General features: G+C 48.6%; 1 protein-coding gene across 1 annotated transcript in view; it reads left to right on the top strand.

Annotated features, from left to right (window-relative positions):
• Window positions 1–1508: 1508 nt before the first annotated feature.
• Window positions 1509–19401, top strand: part of RGS10 (regulator of G protein signaling 10) — a 45128-nt gene continuing 27235 nt past the window's right edge. The window contains exons 1-4 of the mRNA XM_081231355.1: window positions 1509–1666; window positions 2153–2251; window positions 13003–13121; window positions 14520–14606. Of these exons, the coding sequence (XP_081087481.1) occupies window positions 2203–2251; window positions 13003–13121; window positions 14520–14606 (255 nt within the window). The 5' untranslated portion in view covers window positions 1509–1666; window positions 2153–2202. The remainder of the gene's footprint in view (window positions 1667–2152; window positions 2252–13002; window positions 13122–14519; window positions 14607–19401) is intronic.

Here is a 19401-nt window from a genome sequence, read left to right on the forward strand (position 1 = left end):
ACAGCACATGTTGAAAACTGGCTTTTGCATCTTCAGACACTTGAAACAGGTATTTATAGAAATTTCATGAGGACAGTCTTTTCATGCACCGAAACAAATTTTAAACTGTGAACATTAAACCATGGGCCTTTATTTTTGTACTCACTATCTGATATGCTAACAGGACAGTAAAAGTGATTTGAAGCTGTTCTATTTTCCCTTCATTTCAGAAAGCTGTTCCAGCTAAGGCTGGCCGCAGTCTTAGCTTAGGACAGATTCATAAGGATGTCCTAGGCCACAGCAGGTTTTTTTCCGGACACAGCAGGGGTGCACCTGGAAAGTGGCATAACATTTAGCTGTGCCTAACTTTCACCCATTGTGCCAGTCTCCCTACTTCCTGCGTTAGAATTACTTGTAATTTGGTCTCTGGAGACGCTTTCTGGGGAGGTGCTGCACAAATTCCCTGGTTATTGTTACCTCATTTGTATGCAGGACTCTGTAGAGTTTGAAAGTCCTACTCTTAAAATGGCTGAACACGCTGCCTGGAGTTTAAGCATCACGTTCAATCCCGTTATAACGGAGAGGAAGCTGGCAGGAGCCCAGGGTCGTAGGAGGCCGGCAACAGGAGACGCTTTAAAAACCAAGCTTTTCAGCTTGATTCTAACTCTGCTCCTGGTCACAATAGCCTGCCTCCTCGAGTTGCAGCTGAAAACCCGCAGCAGAGGGGCAGGGTGCTTAGAAACACTCTGAGTAAAATACTTTGAGAGGGGAAGGAAAGGTAGGGAGAGAAATGAGAAACAACCGTAGAAGGCCAGAGATGGGGGTGGGATTGGGGCTGAAGGAGTGGGTAGAGGGAGGGAGGAAAAATTAGCGGAATGGGAAGCTCAGAATAGAAGACACAAAGGAAAATGCCAACCAGTGAAAATACTGAGAAAGGATGGGTGGAGGGGGGGACCGACGACTGGGGAACAGTTTAGAAAAATAGCAATTAGTACAGCTAAAAATAAAGACTAATTTAGAGACAAAGCCAGATACACAGGAAAAAAGTAGGACTCGCCAGAAGGACAATTCCTCGTAAACCAAATCCTCAAGAAAATGGGGCTAATGATACCCCCTCTTGGGCTGTTTTGCAGAAGAAATGAGGTAATAGATTCGAGTGGAGCTGGCGGCCCTAAGCAGGTGACTGGCGGCGGGAGAGGAGAAATCAGAAGTAGAGCGCAGTGCGGCCCCAGTGATTCCAAGCGTTGAGCGCAAAGGCCCCGCCGAAAGGTGCGCCACGTGTCCCGAAAGTTAGTGTCTCCGGCCAGCCGGTGTGCGGGGCAGAGGCATAGCTCCGCGCTGGAACCTGAGGGGTTCCTACGGAATTCCCCCGAGGTCCGCCCTTGGAGCCTCAAGACCAAGGGCAGAAGGCGCCCAAATTTCGGCGCCCGCGCAGCGCGGCCCGGGAGAGGGCGCCCACCGGCTCCGGCTCGGCTTGCTCCGCCCGCAGACACCGCGGCCCGGGTCCTGGCGACGCCCTGCTGGCTTTCGCGGCCGTGGGAAGGCCCAGCGCCCACGGAGTCGCGGGACGGGCAAGCCCGGGCGCGCAGGGATCCTGGAACCCGAGGGCAAGGAGGCGAAGGCCGTGGGCCGCACCTGGGTTTTGCAGAACCACGAGGCCTCAGCTTCCCGGTCTCTGGACCAGGAGGTGACCCTCGCCGGCCGCCCGGAAAAGCGCGCTGAGCCACGAAGCGCAGTGCGCCGAAGGCGCCGCGTCCGTTTCCCAGGGCTGCAGGGAGAGGTTGGGAGGCAGGGATGGACGCTGGAGCTGGGGGCAGGGTAGGGCGGGGCTCGGGCGGCTTCTCTGGAGAACCCCGCCGGGCGGCGAAGGGTCCCCGGGACCCGCGAACCGCCTGGGCAGGCTTCCTAAGTCCCGGGCGGCGCGGACTACTTCCGAGAGAGTGCGCTCCGTCCTGGGATCTGGGCCGGGTCCCGGCGTTTGGGAGTCACCCGGGTGCGCCCTGCCCGCCCAGGCACCCCGGGGCGGGCCCGCAGGGCCCCCTCCTGGGCGGGCCGGTAGGGCGCACGGAGCGCGCCACGCGGCGTCTGGACGGGAGGAGGGCGTCAGGGTGGGGGCCGCACACTCCGGGGCGGTGCTGAGCGGGCTCCTCCTCCTCGCCTTCCTCCGGCTCAGCAGCCGCGCTGCCCAGCGGATCCTCCTTCCTCCCCGGGTTGCCCGCGGCTATGTTTAACCGCGCCGTGAGTCGGCTGAGCAGGAAGCGGCCGCCGTCAGGTAAGCTCCCGGGACCCCGCGTGCTGGGGATTGGGGCGCCCGCAGGGGCTGCGATGAACCGCCCGGGCAGGCGCTGCCCGCCCAGGGCATCCTTACTAGGCTCGGGCGCGGCTCTGCGATGCCGCACCGCGGGGAGCCCCGGCCGAACGCGCCACTTCTCCCTGCTCCGTCCAGCGCCCCTGTGGTCCCAGCCGCGGCGGGAGCGCAGAGCCCCGAGAGGCGCGCTGGGGAGGAAGTTTGTCTGAAAGGAGGAACAACAGCAGTTTTCTTTTTAGTGATGGTCTGGGAGAAAAAGGAGATCCAAAACATCTCCAAACTTTGGAGGTAGTATGGGCTCTAGATTCCGAAAGCAGAACGTCGCGCGAGTTCCCTCCCTTCGGGAGTCCTCTGCCTCCGCTGCGGGCGTTGGTGCGAATGATGCCCACGCGGCGCCAGGAAGGGCATGCCTGGACCCCGGGCATCCAACAGGGCTGCCAGGCCTTGGCTGCCGGACGCCTTCTGTTCTGCGCCGAGGAGCCGAACTATGGGGCAGAGAAGGAGGGTGAATAAATACCAGGTGAAGGGCGCATCTGCAGTTAGCGCCAGGGAAGAGCCGACAAAGGATACAGTTTGGCTGTCATTCTGGACCAGGCACAATTTGGAACGATTTGATAGGACAAAGAACCCATGGTGAAGATGAAACCATGCCCTTGACTCCAACCATCTTACCCTTTTTGCTCCTAATAGCTAAGCCCCGTTGAGCGCTAATTGTGGGCCCGGGTCTGTGTTCACTCTGTTTTGTGAATTCTCTCTTCACCTTTAGGGCAACCCATTGAGATAGGCATTGTTGTCTCCACTTTACGGAGAAGGGAACTGAAGCCAGGAGCTATTAGGTTACGTGCTCCAAGTCACACTTAGGTGATGGAGAATCGTTCAAACCCAGTTCGGCCTGACTCTGGAGTTCAGAGGCTTTTCTGCCGCCTCCCACGCCGAGACGCTTCTGCTAGTACCGAGGCTGTACGTGTTGGCCCGTATCTTTTTTTCACCTAATGTATTTTATGAGGGACACTGTGGTGAAGAGGATGGTCTGAAAGTAGGTTGGCTGGGTCCAAATCCCACCTCCACCACTACTAGCTGTGGAGACTCTCTGTGTGGATAAGGATCTGCAAAATGAGAATAAAATACCCTTCTTTAAACACTAAACCGAAGCTGGTTTCTCATCCATCAAATTTTGCAAATTATTGCATTTAATATTTAGGACAACTCTAATAAAGTAGGACTTCATAGAGTTATAAATTGCTTATATTAGAGTTAGTGTTCGTGGTCATGTAAACCTTTCTGTGTTACCTGTGGGTCAAAGGATTCCCCTGTGAGCGTTCATTTTAGCCATTCCTTATTGTTAGATATTCACAGGCCAATGGAGTGGTGGTCAGAGCCTGGACTCTGAAGTTAAACTTCTGGTTCCCACCATGACTCTATCATTCAGCTACCTTGAGCAAGTTACTTTACCTCTGAGCCAATTGCTAAATTATTGGGAAATTTAGAAGCTGGTTGCTAAACCGTAGGTAGCTTGAAATTGGCTACCAGTGGCCATTTACACCGTGGAAATCAGCAGATGCTAAAAATCAAGTTTTTTTGTTTTTGTTTTTCCCTGGGAGAGCTGGTTTACCAGCACACCTCTGTGTCCGTTTTCCCATCTGTAAAGTGGGTTCCATAGAGCTGTGGAATCAAATACATGAAAGTATATCTATGAAGTCCCTAGTACAGTGCGTGGCATTACTGAGTAATAATGGTTAGCTGTTATCTTTTCCGCCTTTTCCTATTATAAATAGAGCTGCTTTGAACATCCCTGCACAGTTCGCTTTTGGGTTGAAGTCTTCCAAATAGAACAAATGAATTTTGGGACATGGGGTGCTGTTGCATGTGGGCAGGTTGTACCCCAGAAAGACTGGGGGCAGTTTTAGGGACACCAGTGGAGTGTACCTCTTTCAGGGTAACACATTTTAAGTCTGATGAAATGTGGTTAGGTCACTGATAGAAAGATCAGTAGCTAAAAATCATGGATTGGTATAAAATGCCTGACTTCCAAGAGCCCGATTTCTTTATGATTTTTAGGTTTAATGTCTATCCCCTGATGGGAAAGGACAAATGAGCCCCTGCCAGTTTGGTCATCACCACCCAGCAGTGAGAAAGGGGGAATGTGGGCCCCGAGGCAAAGGCACTGGGAAGCCAGCCAAGTGATCCATGGGACCCTGGACTGATTTTTTTTTTTGGTGATTTTGAATTATTTTTCTTAAAGTGGCTTTCCAGATTGTGTAAGTTTCTGGCCCCACAAAAACCGGATCCATCCCTGCTGGACCCTGATTTGAGCCTGGCTGCAGTCCTGCCTCCCAGCTCTTTTACTCCAAGCCTTTCTTGCTTTTCTGCAAAATCTTATTGGAGACAATGTCTTTAAACTGAGGTTTGGTGCTGCCAACGCTTAATTCCAAGTTTCGACGTGCGATTCAAAGGGCAAATATTCTCCTTCCTGAGCTTTCTCAAAGTGTGTTCACGAACCACAAGGGGGTGGGAGTGGAGGTGGGCTCGACAAAATGCAGCTTTCCAGCCTCCCCCCAGACCCCGCCCCCCCTCGTCCCGGATTCAGTCCTGCGGACACGAGGTGGGAGGGAGAGTTGGCTGCATCTTTGACAGTCGATTCTTAGGCCACTGAAGTGTGAGGACCCCCCCAAGGATTCTGTGCACCCACCCTGCCCCCCACAGCGACTTGCACTGTTGATGGTAAATGGGATGCTCCTCGCTTGAAAAGCAAAGCCGGAGCCACGGCCTTCCACCGCCCCCTGCGAGCAGAGCACGGACCGAACCGCCAGGGGAATTCCCCGCTCCCCCGCCCCGAGGCTGTTATACATTATCCCATTAAACCTCTGGGACCAGTTTCAGATTTATGGCAGGGCTTAAGTTTTTATTTAAAGATGACAGTTGACATAACAATTTAATGGCCGGCTTGGCTGCTGGGGGAAATTTTCCCTGCAGAACATCACTGGGCCGGGCCTTCAGATTCAGGGAGAACGAAGCCGGCACAGAGAGGCGGGGCTGAGCGAGGGGCGTGGTTTATACACGTGTGCCGACCTGAACACCACCACGGGCAGCTCGCGGATTGGTGGATGCCGGGCGCTCGGGGTGCTTTACTTGCCTTCACAGACTTTGTATTTGAACTGATGTCTCCTTTACTCACTGTTAGAAATTGTGGAAACCAGGCAGGTGCCTGGCTGGGCCATTTCCTAGGGCTTTCTGGGTGAACTGAGTCATTTCCCTCCCTGGGGTTGAGTAATCCCCTCGGCCCCCTGCCGCTGGGCTCTGGGAACTTGCTGTTTAAATTGTACTAAATTTACGCTCACCAGTTTCTTCTGCTTCCCCCAGATAGCTCTCCACGGCAGCAGCCCCGGGGGTGGCAGCGGGGGCCCAGGCAGGCGACAGAAGCAGCTCCTCGATAAGAGCTGTCAGGAGGCGCACACTGGAGCCAAACAGTCCCTTGCAGACTTCCGGGGACCAATTTCCCTTCCCAGTAGTCTCCCATCTCTCGAGGGCCCTGCTGAGTGCCTGTGGGTCGGCTCTGCTGCCCCCGCTCTGTGGTGGGCTCAGGGACCCCTCATCTGGCTTGCCTTCTCGCCCACTCCCCCCGCTGCCCGCCCCGCCCTTGGGTGGCTGGACATTCCCACCTCTGTCCTGTGTCCTCTCCCAAAGCCCCAGGAGGCCCGCTCTTCCAGGCCTCCTGCCTCCCTCTCTGCACCTGAAATGCAGCCTGCCCATCTTGTCTCTCCCCGGACAGCTGCAGAGGCCGCCCATTTCAGAAAGGACAGACCGGGGGACTCAGATCTCTGCCCGAGCCCAGAAATGCCTGCGTGACCTCACACAGTATCCAGTGTGTCATCTTGCTCGTGTGTATTTAGAGAGCGAGTGTGGAGCAGTGGGCTTTTCTCTTTCCTTCCTTGCCTCCCTGCTTCTCTGCTCCACTTCCTTCCTTCTTTCTTTTCTTTCTTTCTCTCTCCAGTTGGGACATTAAAAACCAACAATACCATCATCAACTGTCTTTTTTTTTTTTTTTTTTTTTGCAGTCCGTGGGCCTCTCACTGTTGTGGCCTCTCCCGCTGCGGAGCACAGGCTCCGGACACGCAGGCTCAGCGGCCATGGCTCACGGGCCCAGCCGCTCCGCGGCATGTGGGATCTTCCCGGACCCGGGCACGAACCCGTGTCCCCTGCACCGGCAGGCGGACTCTCAACCACTGCGCCACCAGGGAAGCCCCAACTGTCTTTATCAGACCACAAATGAAGGATGTTTCAACACCCCAAATAGTAGGAGAGATATAATCTCATGTAAAGAACTTGTCCTGATACACAAGAATCTTCCAGAGGCTGTTGCTTCTAGGGGAGAGGCTCTGGGTCACTGAAGGACAGGGGTGATAGGAAGACCTGTCCCACTGTGCTCCCTTGTGTAGCTCTTGTCTTTTGTACCCTGTAAATAAATGTAATTATCTACTTAAAAAAGACAACCCACGACTGTCCCACTCGATCAGCACAGCTCACTTGGTAAATATTTCCTTCTGCTTATTCTCATTCTGTCATGGACCAGTGAAGAAAACTTCACGGCAGTGTGTGGCATTGCAGCCAGATGCCATCTGGGAATGCCTGGCTTCATCTTCTCAATTAATTTTAATTTCCCTGAGAAAAAGGGCCCGCCTTTTATTTCTTGCATCTTTGCCTGCCCTTCCCTTAACAGCCTCTGCAGCCAGACAGCCTAGGGTTGAGTCCCAGCTCATCGACTTCCTGGCTTTCCCCTTTGGAGCAAGTGATTTAACCGTATTGTGCCTCAGTTTCCTCATCTGTAAAATGGGCCACCGATGGAAGCAACCTCCAAGGGCTGTGAGGTTGAGATGGGATGTAGTCAGTGTTCAGTAAATGCCATCTCTTTTTACAACCGTCATCCTCCTCTCTGCTTTGTCCCCCGCTCAACCTGACAATCTATAAGAAAACAGCTATCACTATAAATCTATACATGAGTGCCCGGCACTGCAGACCCTGAGGAAGACACAGCTCTTACTCTCAAGAAATACACAGTCTACCCGACTGACACCGGAGGGAAAAAGTTACTTATTTGCCCTGAGGTGGGGGCCAGGGGAGAGCAAGGGCACATTTCCGCATAAGTCAGGTCCCAGAGGAAGCATGGGGGCTTCTGGAAAGTGAGAAAAAATACGGACGGGGTCTTCACTTTCACCTCCAGGATTGGGCTCCTGGGTAGTTTTTTTTTTTTTTTCTGGGCCTTGCCTAGAAAGTGAGGATTCTAGGGAAGCTACAGATAACAGTCTGGGGTTCTTATTTCCTTCCCTCTGGTAGAAAGTGGAAACCGGGGGCCATCTGTTGTTTAGTCCACTCAGAAGAGGATGTTGAGGCTTGTTTTTCCTCCGGATCCAAAAGGGTGCTCAGGAGCCCCGCAGCCCCCATCTGTCTCGCACAAAGCGTCTCTGAGAAGGCAGCGGAGTTTTGGGCTGCGGGGACCTCCCCAGGCAGACCCCAGAGCATGGCACGTAAGGAAGGGTCCCCACCCCTTTGGCTATCAGATATGCCCTCAGCTCACCCATCGCTGGGTGCTGGCGGGCAGGGTAGAGGTAGGGGTGTGTGTGGTGCAGATGCAGGTGCACAGGGGGCCTCTGGAGGGCTCGCCTGAGCAACTTGACTTTTTCTGAGGCCTCAGACCTCGTGGGAAAACTACCATGAGGCCGTTTCTGAGCCCAGCTGACCTCTCCAGGCTGTTGGCCTGCTCTGGTCTTTGATGCTTGCTATCAGTATGATTATTTCAAAACGTTTTTATTTTTATTTTCTGCTAATGGCAGTTCATGCAAACCTCCCTACCAAGGGAATTGCATGCCTGAAGGGTCATTATTCTCAGAAGCTAGATACTGGAGCTGATAAACACTGAAGTAATATTTAGATAGAGGGTTTCCATGACCCAGTTTCTCTGGAGCCTTACATGGATCACTAGTTGTGAAAACGGATTCTCTGCTTCTAAGTGGGATGACTTTTTAAAAAAATGTGATGTTTGATGTGATATAGGTGATATGAGGTTTTAAATCAGTTTTGTGGGGTGTGTACTTTCCCTGAGTATTTTAAAGGAGTATGGTGTGTGTGTGTGTGGTACCAAACCACATTAGAATTTAGGGTTAACATTTCTGCCTTTTCCTGGGCTTGAATGTTTAGTCTGTTTTCTTTAATGTGCTGTGCGTTTGTGGGGGTGCCTTTGACAAACCCTCTGAGGATGTAAGTTGACTCTGCTGTTGAGGAAGCTGGATATTGAGAGTTTACTAAAATCTTTGACTTGGGGAAATTGTCTATGCAGGATCATTAGCCAGACCTTCCTGAAGACTAATAGCAGGAATTTGTTCTGGTGAGTGTTAGAGATGCCTTTTGAGTATGGATTTCCAAGGAATTAATGTCTGGAGAAGGTCTCTGTTAGATATGACATCATAGCGTCTATAAATAATGCCTCACACAATATGCTGCAAGCAGTCAGCCTCAGCCCTCTGTACCTGGATGCTGTGCCGGCATTGAAATAACAGCTTTTACCACACAGAACAATGTAAACGTAAATGGAAAGCGTATGCCCGTTGTGTTTATGTGTTGGATGATTCTGGCCCAGTTGTAGGTGGGTTTTTGTCTGCAAGGAATTGGACTCTTAGTTTTTGCAGTCTTCTCACACATACGTGTTATCATTCTTGTCAAGGCCCTCATGTTCTGGCTTCTGTGAGTGTGAAGATCAGCAGATATCAAAACTAACAATGGCAGGCCATTGTGGCAGATGGCCTGGGCTCTGGAGGCAGGACTACCTGGGCTTGGACCGTGACTCCCCGTTTCTAGCTGGGTGCCCCTTGTGAGTTACTGTGCCTCTGTTTCCTCATCTGTGAAGTGAGGATAATACTAACCACATCTGAGGGTCATTGTGAGAACAGAATGATTTAACCCATGGAAAAAGCTTGGAATAGTACCCAGCACATTTTGAATAATTCGTAAGTGTTAATGGTTATTATTAGCCAATGACAGATTCATCTGAAGATGAGTATATTGAAACGTAAGTATCGTGCCTGCAAAAATCTGAAGATCTAAAATGCTTTGAAGGGCCCAGGAGGTAAAAAAAATGATTTTTTTCATTGCAGAAATGTTTTACAGATGATCTAAATGACAACAACAAATGAGCAGAGCTGGACAAAATGGAAACAAACAAATATCATCACCAACTGCTCCTTACTAGCTTGAGTGATCTTAAAGCTGCTAGAAAGATAGGTTTAACTCTTTTTCCAGCTGTGCATTCCCAACCTACCTTCTTGTGTAATCCATCTAAAATGGAAACTTTTATCAATGAAAAAGGAAAGAAGAGTGTTGGACCTTTGTGTTTCCGAGTGCCAGGACCTGGGAAGGAGTTAGGAAGCTGGGAACTCTTGTTTTTGCTTTATTCTTAAGCTCAGAAGTAAACTTGCTTGCTGTGAAGAAAGGTTATTTCTTTCTCCTATACATCATTGGACTGATTGTAACATTTAAAGTGAACCAAGTTGTCTTAGGAAGCCCTTACTTACATGCATCGGAAAAAAGTGGAAGTCTACTTGTACCGACAAGGATCCTGAGAAATGGAAATGCCTCAGGTTAGGGGGCAGTCTCTTAGGGCATTGCCAAATGGAATGGACCTCTGCCAGTCTCATTGGAGGCTGGGGATAATGACTTGGAAAAGAGAGACATCATTAAGTGAATGGAGTTTGCAAATGTTGCTCTAACTAGAGATATCTATCTATATTGATACCAATCAAGAAGGATTAAAAAAAAAGGCATAGCCAAAGGCCTTAATCAAAATTAAAAGACAGTCAGGACATCTTGGCAAAATTCAAGTCAGTATTTCTGGAAAAGTGAAAACACATGGCAGTAGAGTTTGAGTAGAAGTAAAAGGACTGCTAGGGCAGAAGGTGAGCAGAAGGGCAAGAAGAAATTTCTCTTTAGCCATGGCACCAAAGCCGAAACTAATAACCATGGCTATGGAGATACTTTCTGTGTCTTGGTATGCTTTCTGGGCCAGCCCTGAAAATTCTGTGCCTTCTGTAACAGTGTCAGCCATAGATGTATTTCATGACATCGATGGAAGGGAAATGGTAGCCTAGGAGGGAACTGAAAGGAAGGGCCACCCATCTGCAAACTCCTGTGTTCCGAGGCACCCTGGGGTTCCATAGAGGTGGTCCTGGTGGGGACAATTGCCCACATATTTAAGTCCCAGTACTGGTTCCATCCAGCAGTTCCTTAGCTGGGTCACCTTACCCTCTGGACCTTTATTTCTCAGTCTGTTAAATAAGGAGACTAGATCAGATGAGTGGGTTTTGAGTTGTAAAACTTTTTGTTCACACGAAAGCCAGCACAGAAACCTGATATGCAAAGTGACTAGAGTATGAAATAAAAGAGGGGAGTGAGGGAGCAATTGTCTCACGGTGGGGATGGCTATCTTATCTCTCAGTTAACCAGAAGACCTAGTTAACCACAACACTCTATTGGCTAAATGGGAATCCACCAAGTGTGTTTATTTGCAAGACAGTGAGGCCGTGAAAACCCAAATGTGGTTTGGTTTATTATTGAAAAGAATGTCAAGAGTTTTGGAATCACTACAGGCCAAGGTTGAAAAGTTATAGCCAAAACAGTTGTTCTGCAATGGCGAGAGAAATTTCTGGCTACCTAACGACTTTTCCGGAACAGCGAACTTGTGTCTCTAATTTATTTACTTAAGAGAAGATCTGCTAGGGAGTGGAGTAAACGGTCAAACTGTATTCTTCGGGTAGAGAACAGGGAGTAAATCTGTGAAACGTTCGGCAGAATGAACCCTGTTGCAGAAATTTCTTACGACAATGATCTTTTAATTTGATTTATACTTCGTTGGGAAGAAATGCAGTGTTCAGAAGCTTGCCGTTTTAACATTTGCAAAGAGAGCAGAGAACTAATTTAATATCCACGAACTGAAGATTCACTTTAGAGAAGTGTCAGGTCCATTTGTGATGTTTGAGTGAGTTTGCCTCTCAAGTAAAGGAACGGATTTGTCCCAAACAACTCTCTTATGTGCTTCATCACCAATGCATATTGGATGCATTGGATGCAATGCTCCATCACCAATGCATAGCCCAAATCAGCCAATCAATGTATAGAACCCAGGTAGTTTTCCCAGATGCTAGGAGACTGAGTCTCAGCTGCTTGAGAAATTAATATGTTTGTTGACCTCCAATAGAATACAATAGATGACAGAAGCTGAGTTACTTCCATGTTCAACATATTCTGATACAACTTTCCTCCAAAAACATTTGAAACCATATGACCGCCTAGCTACTTGCAGCAATTAATATTCATAAGACTTTTAAAATTTATCCTTTTAAAATGATTGGTTTTGCTGATTTCTTAATAAGTTTATTTTCTCCCAGATTCAAACTTTTCTTTAGAGAGACATGTCTCTACTTTGAAAAAAAAAGAAAGCAGTGGAGTAAAGAAGTATTAGCTATAAAAATAGTTCACTTGATAAATCATTATTTTAAGGAAGCAGAGAGAAGAACTAATATTTTTTGAGGGTACACTGTGAGCATCTAGGTGCCTGAGGTGCTTCCTCCTTTAATCCTTCTGATAACCCCAAGAGATAGGGGGATTATCTTCATCTTACACCGAGTTTTGCCCATGTTCACATACTTCGAATTGGCAAAACTGGCTTTGGAACCGGGGCCCATCCGAAGTGACATTCCATGGATTTTCCCTTGACTCCAGGAAGGGGCCAAATTCTGTAGATGAGGTGTGTTTGTGTTGTTACTTCCTCCTTTAGGCAAGTAGCCAGAGTGTGTTAGTTGGAGGTCCCCGTCCCCTTTCCTTTAGTCAAGAGGCTCTTTTTAGAGGTAAGAGTAAGAGAGTACAGCAGACGTACAGGTGCAAAGTCACTGATTCCTTTAGCCTATGCCCTTCGTAACAGCGTCCCGCCGAGATGTATTGGAGCCTGAGAGGCACAAGGAAAAATCAGTTATAATGATCCTGTCTTTATTTAAATTTTTGTATTTTGCTCATTATGGAATTTTTTGCATTAATTTTGATTTTTCAGAATATTGCATGAAAACCTCATTTACCTGACGCCTGAGTTTTTTGGGCACCCCCTTAAATTTTGTACCTCTGGCCAGTGCCTCCCTTTCCCCACCCTAGTCCCGGCCCTGGTACACACTTTAATTTATGTGCCAGGCAATGAGCTACCTGCTGGAGATACAAGATCAAGATGCAGAGGAGCTTTCAGACTGGTGAGAGCCGGTCGTGCAGTCACAACACAGCAGGATAATTACAAGACTGTGCACAGAATGTAATGGGGAAGAGTTGCTGTTGAGTCAAGGTCCCTGGGAGGAGGGCTTGAGGGAGACTTGAAGGCTGCCTGTGGGTCAGCCAGTGGACACGTGGGTGGGGGAAGGATATATGGGGAGTGTTGGGAAATGACAAGTCCCTTCCTAACTCGGAGCCACAGTTTTCCGCATCTGTAAAATGGAGGGAATAGCAGCAGCCCCTTCATAAGGCTGTTGTCAGGGCTAGAATGAATTCACTGTGTTAAGCGCAGAGAGTAGATTCTGGCATATAACTTACTATTACATCTTAGCCATAATGGTGGTGATGATGATCGTAATGCCTGTTATAAGATGACAGTATCTTTGGGCCACATACACAGTCTAAACTTTGCTTTGCAGACATCCATGGCAGTGATGGGAGTTCCAGCAGCAGCCACCAGAATCCCAAGAGCACAGACAAATGGGCGGCTTCTCTGGAGAATCTGCTTGAAGACCCGGAAGGCGTGAAAAGATTTAGGGTTTGACTTTTTTCGTTGTTCGCCAGGCTTGATGCACATACAAAGAAGTTTAGAAGCCTGTGGGTGGAACACAGGCCAGGTTTTAACACTGTCTGGCCCAACTTGAGAAGCAGAACTTCTCACCTGTCATGACCAAGATGGAAATGCTTTCCTGGGTAGTCATGGGCCAGCACGGAGGGGCGTGCACAGACTGTTTCTGTTTTCTGTTTTTTTTTTTTAATTTTATTTATTTGGTTGTACCGGGTCTTAGTTGCGGCAGGTGGGCTCCTTAGTTTTAACACATGGGCTCCCTAGTTGTGACATGCAAACTCTTAGTTGTGGCATACATGTGGGATCTATTTCCCTGACCAGGGATTGAACCTGAGCCCCCTGCATTGGGAGCGCAGAGTCCTATCCACTGCGCCAGCAGGGAAATCCCTCTTTCTGGTTTTTATATAGCTGGATGGGAGGTGGGGTGGGGTGATGAGGAAGAGGTACTGTGCTCATTGGCAGAATCTACAAAGAATTTCCAGCTCTGTGACACCTGGGAAGGGGTGGTCTGGGTCTCTCTGATGTGAAGGTTTGTTCACTTGTATGTTGGGGATTTTCAGGATACACATTAACAGAGTGAGAGAGGCTGGACATCAGCTGACAAAGTGAAGATGAACTCAGAGAGGAGGGCAGGTGGGTGGGGAAGTGTCAGGACTGCCTAGAAATGGCCTGCAGAAACCCCAAGTGTCAGAAGCACAGGTGAATTTCAAGAATGCCTTGTGTCTGCCTGAGTCCTACTGACTTCTGTCTTTTAAGTCTTGGGTCAGGCCAGGATAAGCCCTGATGCTGTTGGTCTCTGTAGCAGACTCCAAGGAGTGGGTAGCAGGCATTTCTGGACATAGGGCCACCATCTAGAGCACCGTCTAGATCTCGGGGAGAAAACTTTTCCGTGCACAGCAGGATAGCTGGCTGTGCCACTAAGCCCCCAACATCTGCCAAAAGAAAGCACACCTCCAGCTTGAAATAGTTTTCATTGTGGCACTTTTAGACATGCTTAGTATGTTTTCTTTTCTTTTGTTTAAAAAAATGAGCCTGATTTTGGAGGAATGTACTTTGTTTAAACGCTGTCTGGAAGGAACTAATATATCTTCCACTTTAATTTACTTTTTGGTAATTTATTGTCAGTTGAGAATTGTGAGTAGATTCCTACTTCATTTTTACTCTTCACAGTGTCAAACCCATTAAGTTCAAATGCATATGAAATTCCAGCTTTAACGTTAAACATGCACTTTGTTTTCAGGGTGGAGCTTTTACAGGGTGAATGGACACCCTCATTTGTTGAATTTTGACTTAGTTCTTGAAGGGAAATGCATTATTTGTTTTTTAAGTAGAATACTGTTTGATATTTTTTCTTCTTTTCATCCATAGGAATTTTTAAAAAAGGAATTCAGTGAAGAAAATGTTTTATTTTGGCTAGCATGTGAAGATTTTAAGAAAACACAAGATAAAAAGCAGGTACTTCTACTCTATAATCACATTCTTGGTAATTTTCTTTTCTCCTTATAAAGTTACATTTGCCTTTCCAATAAATTTTGAAATTGCCTAGGGAAATCTGATCCATATTGGATTTGGGGGAAGATTTAAGCTTCAGAATAGCCTATATGGTATTGATCAAATATTAACAATTTTTTTAAAAAGTGTGTTAATCTATTTTTAAAAATTTATTTATTTTTGGTTGCGTTGGGTCTTCGTTGCTGCGCGCGGGCTTTCTCTAGTTGCGGCGAGCGGGGGCCACTCTTCGTTGCGGTGCGCGGGCTTCTCATTGTGGTGGCTTCTCTTGTTGTGGAGCATGGGCTGTAGGAGCGCGGGCTTCAGTAGTTGTGGCACTTGGGCTCAGTAGTTGTGGCTTGCCTCCTCTAGAGCTCAGGCTCAGTAGTTGTGGTGCACGGGCTTAGTTGCTCCGTGGCATGTGGGATCTTCCCGGGCCAGGGCTCAAACCCGTGTCCCTTAACCACTGTACCACCAGGGAAGCCTTGTTAATCTATTTTTAAATGGAGCTGTTCAAATGGACAAATGTTTAAAGTAAAAATAATGATTTAAGTCATTGAGAGTTTCTCATCGAGTATGATTTCTTTTTCATGAATAAGTTGTGTGATTGCTTCCCCCAGGGTTTGACATGTCTGTGTTTTGTACGGACACCGTAAAGCAGATGTGTGGTGATAAAAGCACAATGCGCATCAGATGGATTGTCAATTATTCAGTATATCTTTACGAAACACCTTGTAGATGGCAGGCATCCCACATAGAACGTTTCTGACTGTTCTCCTGGGTGGAGGTGGATGTGTGCTCTTTGCAGGAGGTAGCCTTTAGCTCCAATGCCCGCCAGATTTTCTGCCACTGGAGGTTGGGTGTTGGGGTGGTGGAGGAGATCATGGGGAAGGAGGCTTGAGGATTGGGTGTGTTTACGAAGCTCATGTCTGTGTATTTCTAAGAGGCTAGTGGCTAAATGCCTACAGGGGCCGGTAATAATGTGCACGAGTGAGGTTTTTTTGTATGAGGCTTCAGGGAGTGGTGGGGATTGGGGCCATTAGGGGGTGGCCTGCCCTGCCTCCAGAGGCTGTAGCTGGTGGTTTAGCTGAATTTGGCAGTGAACGCTTTGGGGTCTGTGGCCGTCTGAGCTTTCCCTGCTTTGGGTTCTACCCACCTAGGTCTTCGCTTGCCCACCCTTGCCCCAGAACCCTGAGGGACCTTGCTTCCTAAGGCATCTTCTCCCACCTTTAGTCTGATGCTGCCTGTTTTTCCAGAGAAGCTGGACATTTGGATTCTTATGTGAAACCATCCAATTTTATAAATGATGGAACTAATTTTTTTAAAATGTAAAACCTTGCCTGCCAAACAAAACATATCCATGGGCAGATGTGGCTTGTGGGCTGCCAGTTTTTAAGCTTCTGGCTCCAAAAGCTGGAATCCATGAGGCCCAAATCCATTATGCGTTTGCAGAAAATGTCTCTCATTGGTTTATTCAAAGGCTTTTCCACCTCAGACACCCTTTCCCCAAGATGGAGCAGTGTGACCTTCGCTCTATCACCTTCCCCTCTCTCGGGGCCAGGATGGATTCCAAGATCCCTTGAGCTGAATTTCCTAGGTCAGCCCAGAAAGCCATCCCGGGCATGATGCTGGGCATTTGCTTCCTTCCTGCTTCTTCACCCTGGATGACTTTATCTGAGCCCTTTGGGTTGGTGAATGGTCTCAGGTGTTGGCTGTGCCCCGTCAGGCAGGCATGCCCATCACAATCCTTTGCCCCCAGCACCCAGCACAGGGCCCAGGGACAACCGTCAATAAATGCTGGCCTGGACAATGGATTCATCTGGCCTCACCCTAAAACCCTAGCTCAGGGTCAAGCAGGCAGACAGATGTCCATTTCTCTGCCTTAATCTGCGTGTTGGAGGTTAGAGGGGCAGACAGGTCAGCCAGCCACCCCTGCAGCGTACAAACCAGGCAGATGAGGTACCCGCGCGGCTGAGCTGGGACTTGAACCTGCCCCATGAGCTGCCCAGTCGTTTTCACTGCACGTGATGCTGATGTGCCCTTCAATTCAGTTGAGTTTGCCAGATCTTTGCAACGCGCCGGCTCGGGGCCAGGCCTTGTGAAAAGCATGGGTGACACACAGGGACAAGACAGATGAGGCTCTTTAGGGAACAGGCCTCTAGAGGGGAAGCTGCTTGTTAAACAAGCCTTTGCAAGTGTGACGAGAACAGAAATGGGAAGTGCAGGATCCATGGGAGCACAGGCCGTGGGTGTCAGGAAGGTCCCTGGGGAAGTGACTCTTAAGCTGACATCTAAGTGGAGTTTGGAGATGGGGGGAGTGTTCCTGGAAGAGGGGACAGCCTGTGGGGAGGAAGGCCTGGAGAGAAGAGCTGAAGGAAGACCAGAAGGCGGGAGGCTTGCGCTTGAGGGGTAGGCTGGGTCTGCTGTGTCTGAGACTGGGGCCACAGCTGGAGAACCGGGGTGTCAAGGTGAACACTGAAAAGCCACGGGGTTGGATTGCACTGTCCCGTCCACATCCTACAGCCAGAGCTTCCAGAATCTGGCAGCCCCTCTCTGCTCCCCTAGCCTTGACACCTAGCATATGACTGCTTGAAGGTTTGTGTCCTGAGGCCTGGATGTTGCTTCTGGGCAATGAATGCTGCCTTGCCGTCAGCTGCTTGAGGATGCAGACAGAGCTGGGAAGGGGAGGTGCATGTGTGAGGCCTGTGGGGTCCACACCTTGGTCTGGGTCATTACACTCAGCATCGTGACAGTTGCCACCCTTCCAGATGCTGGTCTGTGGTCTGGGAGGTTAAGCTGTGGCTCGCCTACAGCCGTCCAGCTCGGTACAGACAGAGCCAGGATGCAACCCAGTTCTCCGCTCCAGACCATGTAGTGGGTCTGGCTGCAGGGGAAGTAGAACCAGAAGTAAGTTCTGTTTCACTGATTTTAAGAAGCAGAGAGGACATAGCACAGGGAGAAGTCAGCCCAACTGCATTTCGCAATCAGACTTATTACGTCTGATCCAGCATGAAGTTTGTGGACCATTTATCTCTACAGTGAACTAAGGCAGTTGTGGGATTGATGCACATCTCACTTTTGCATCTATTTAAATAAGACCTGTGCTGGTTGGGGTTTTTTTCAACTTTTTACTATAATTATCCAACCAGATCTCTGGTACCTTGTATAATTTATTCATCTTCTGTACAGTTTGGTTTTCCCTCTATCATGCAGGCTCTATAAGGTTTGTGATCTTTGTTTGTCTTCTCCCCCACCGGGACTGTGTGCCTAGGACAGTGCCAGGCTCGCTGTTTCCTTCCCAATTTCCACTTAGGTCAGCTGACACCTGAGGATCTGCCGTGGGTAGGGTCCCGCCCTCTCGCTCACCTTGAGCTGCAGTTGCAGCCTTAGGGGTGGACTTGAGAGGGGAGCGTGCCATCCTTTCTGTTGGGGCTTGCATTTCTCAGAAGCTCCAAACAGTGGATTGGTGCTGTGTTTTTGCTGCCTTCCTTGGTCTGTGCTTTGCCCCCTGGCAGACAGGAAAGCAGCCCTTTAGTTTGGGAGGGTCTCAATGCTCTGTGTTTATGGTGGGGATGCTGGGGCTATAGGAAGTTGGGAGGGTGATGCCTCCCACCCTCCCTCCCTGGGGTTGTAATTGCCAGGTGTTCATATTCCACAATCAGCTTTCAAAGCAGTACTCTCCCTTTGCTATTTCTTTATGGTTTAACATTTTTCTATGAAGAGCCTCTTCCCCATGCATTAGCATGTGAGATCCATCTATCTTTTAACATAAAGCAACACTTATGTCTTATAAAACCTCAGAAAAAGCTCCAAGAAGGTGTTCATTCTTTGGCTATCCCTGAATTCATTCATTCATTCATTCATTCATCTGCACATGCATATTGGGCCTGTTTACTGTGTAACAAGGATTAAGATGGATACAGCAGCTCGTACAGATTTGTAAAAACCAAACCGAGTGGGGGTGGGGAAGTGGTGGGGTGGTACAAGATGTCTAATAATCATAACTCTGAGAGCAACTTGCACTGGTATTTAAATATAATAGTACCATGCATTTTTTTTTTTTTTTTTTTTTTTTTTTTCTCTTTTTTTTTTTTTTTTAATTAGTTTCTGCTTTATAACAAAGTGAATCAGTCATACATATACATCTGTTCCCACATCCCTTCCCTCATGCATCTCCCTCCCTCCCACCCTCCCCATCCCACCCCTCCAGGCGGTCACAAAGCACCGAGCTGATCTCCCTGTGCTCTGCGGCCGCCCCCCACTATCTATCTACCCCACGTTTGGTAGTGTATATATGTCCATGCCTCCCCCTCGCTTTGTCACAGCTTACCCTTCCCCCTCCCCATATCCTCAAGTCCATTCTCAAGTAGGTCTGTGTCTTTATTCTCGTTTTGCCCCTAGGTTCTTCATGACATTTTTTTTTAAATTCCGTATATATGTGTTAGCATACGGTATTTGTCTTTCTCTTTCTGACTAACTTCACTCTGTATGACAGACTCTAGGTCTATCCACCTCATTACAAATAGCTCAGTTTCGTTTCTTTTTATGGCTGAGTAATATTCCATTGTATATATGTGCCACATCTTCTTTATCCATTCATCCGATGATGGACACTTAGGTTGTTTCCAGCTCCGGGCTATTGTGAATAGAGCTGCAATGAACATTTTGGTACATGTCTCTTTTGGAATTATGGTTTTCTCAGGGTATATGCCCAGTAGTGGGATTGCTGGGTCATATGGTAGTTCTATTTGTAGTTTTTTAA

The sequence above is a fragment of the Mesoplodon bidens genome (genome assembly GCF_964165515.1).
Source record: "Mesoplodon bidens genome assembly, chromosome: 1".
In the NCBI taxonomy this organism is placed as follows: domain Eukaryota; kingdom Metazoa; phylum Chordata; class Mammalia; order Artiodactyla; family Ziphiidae; genus Mesoplodon; species Mesoplodon bidens.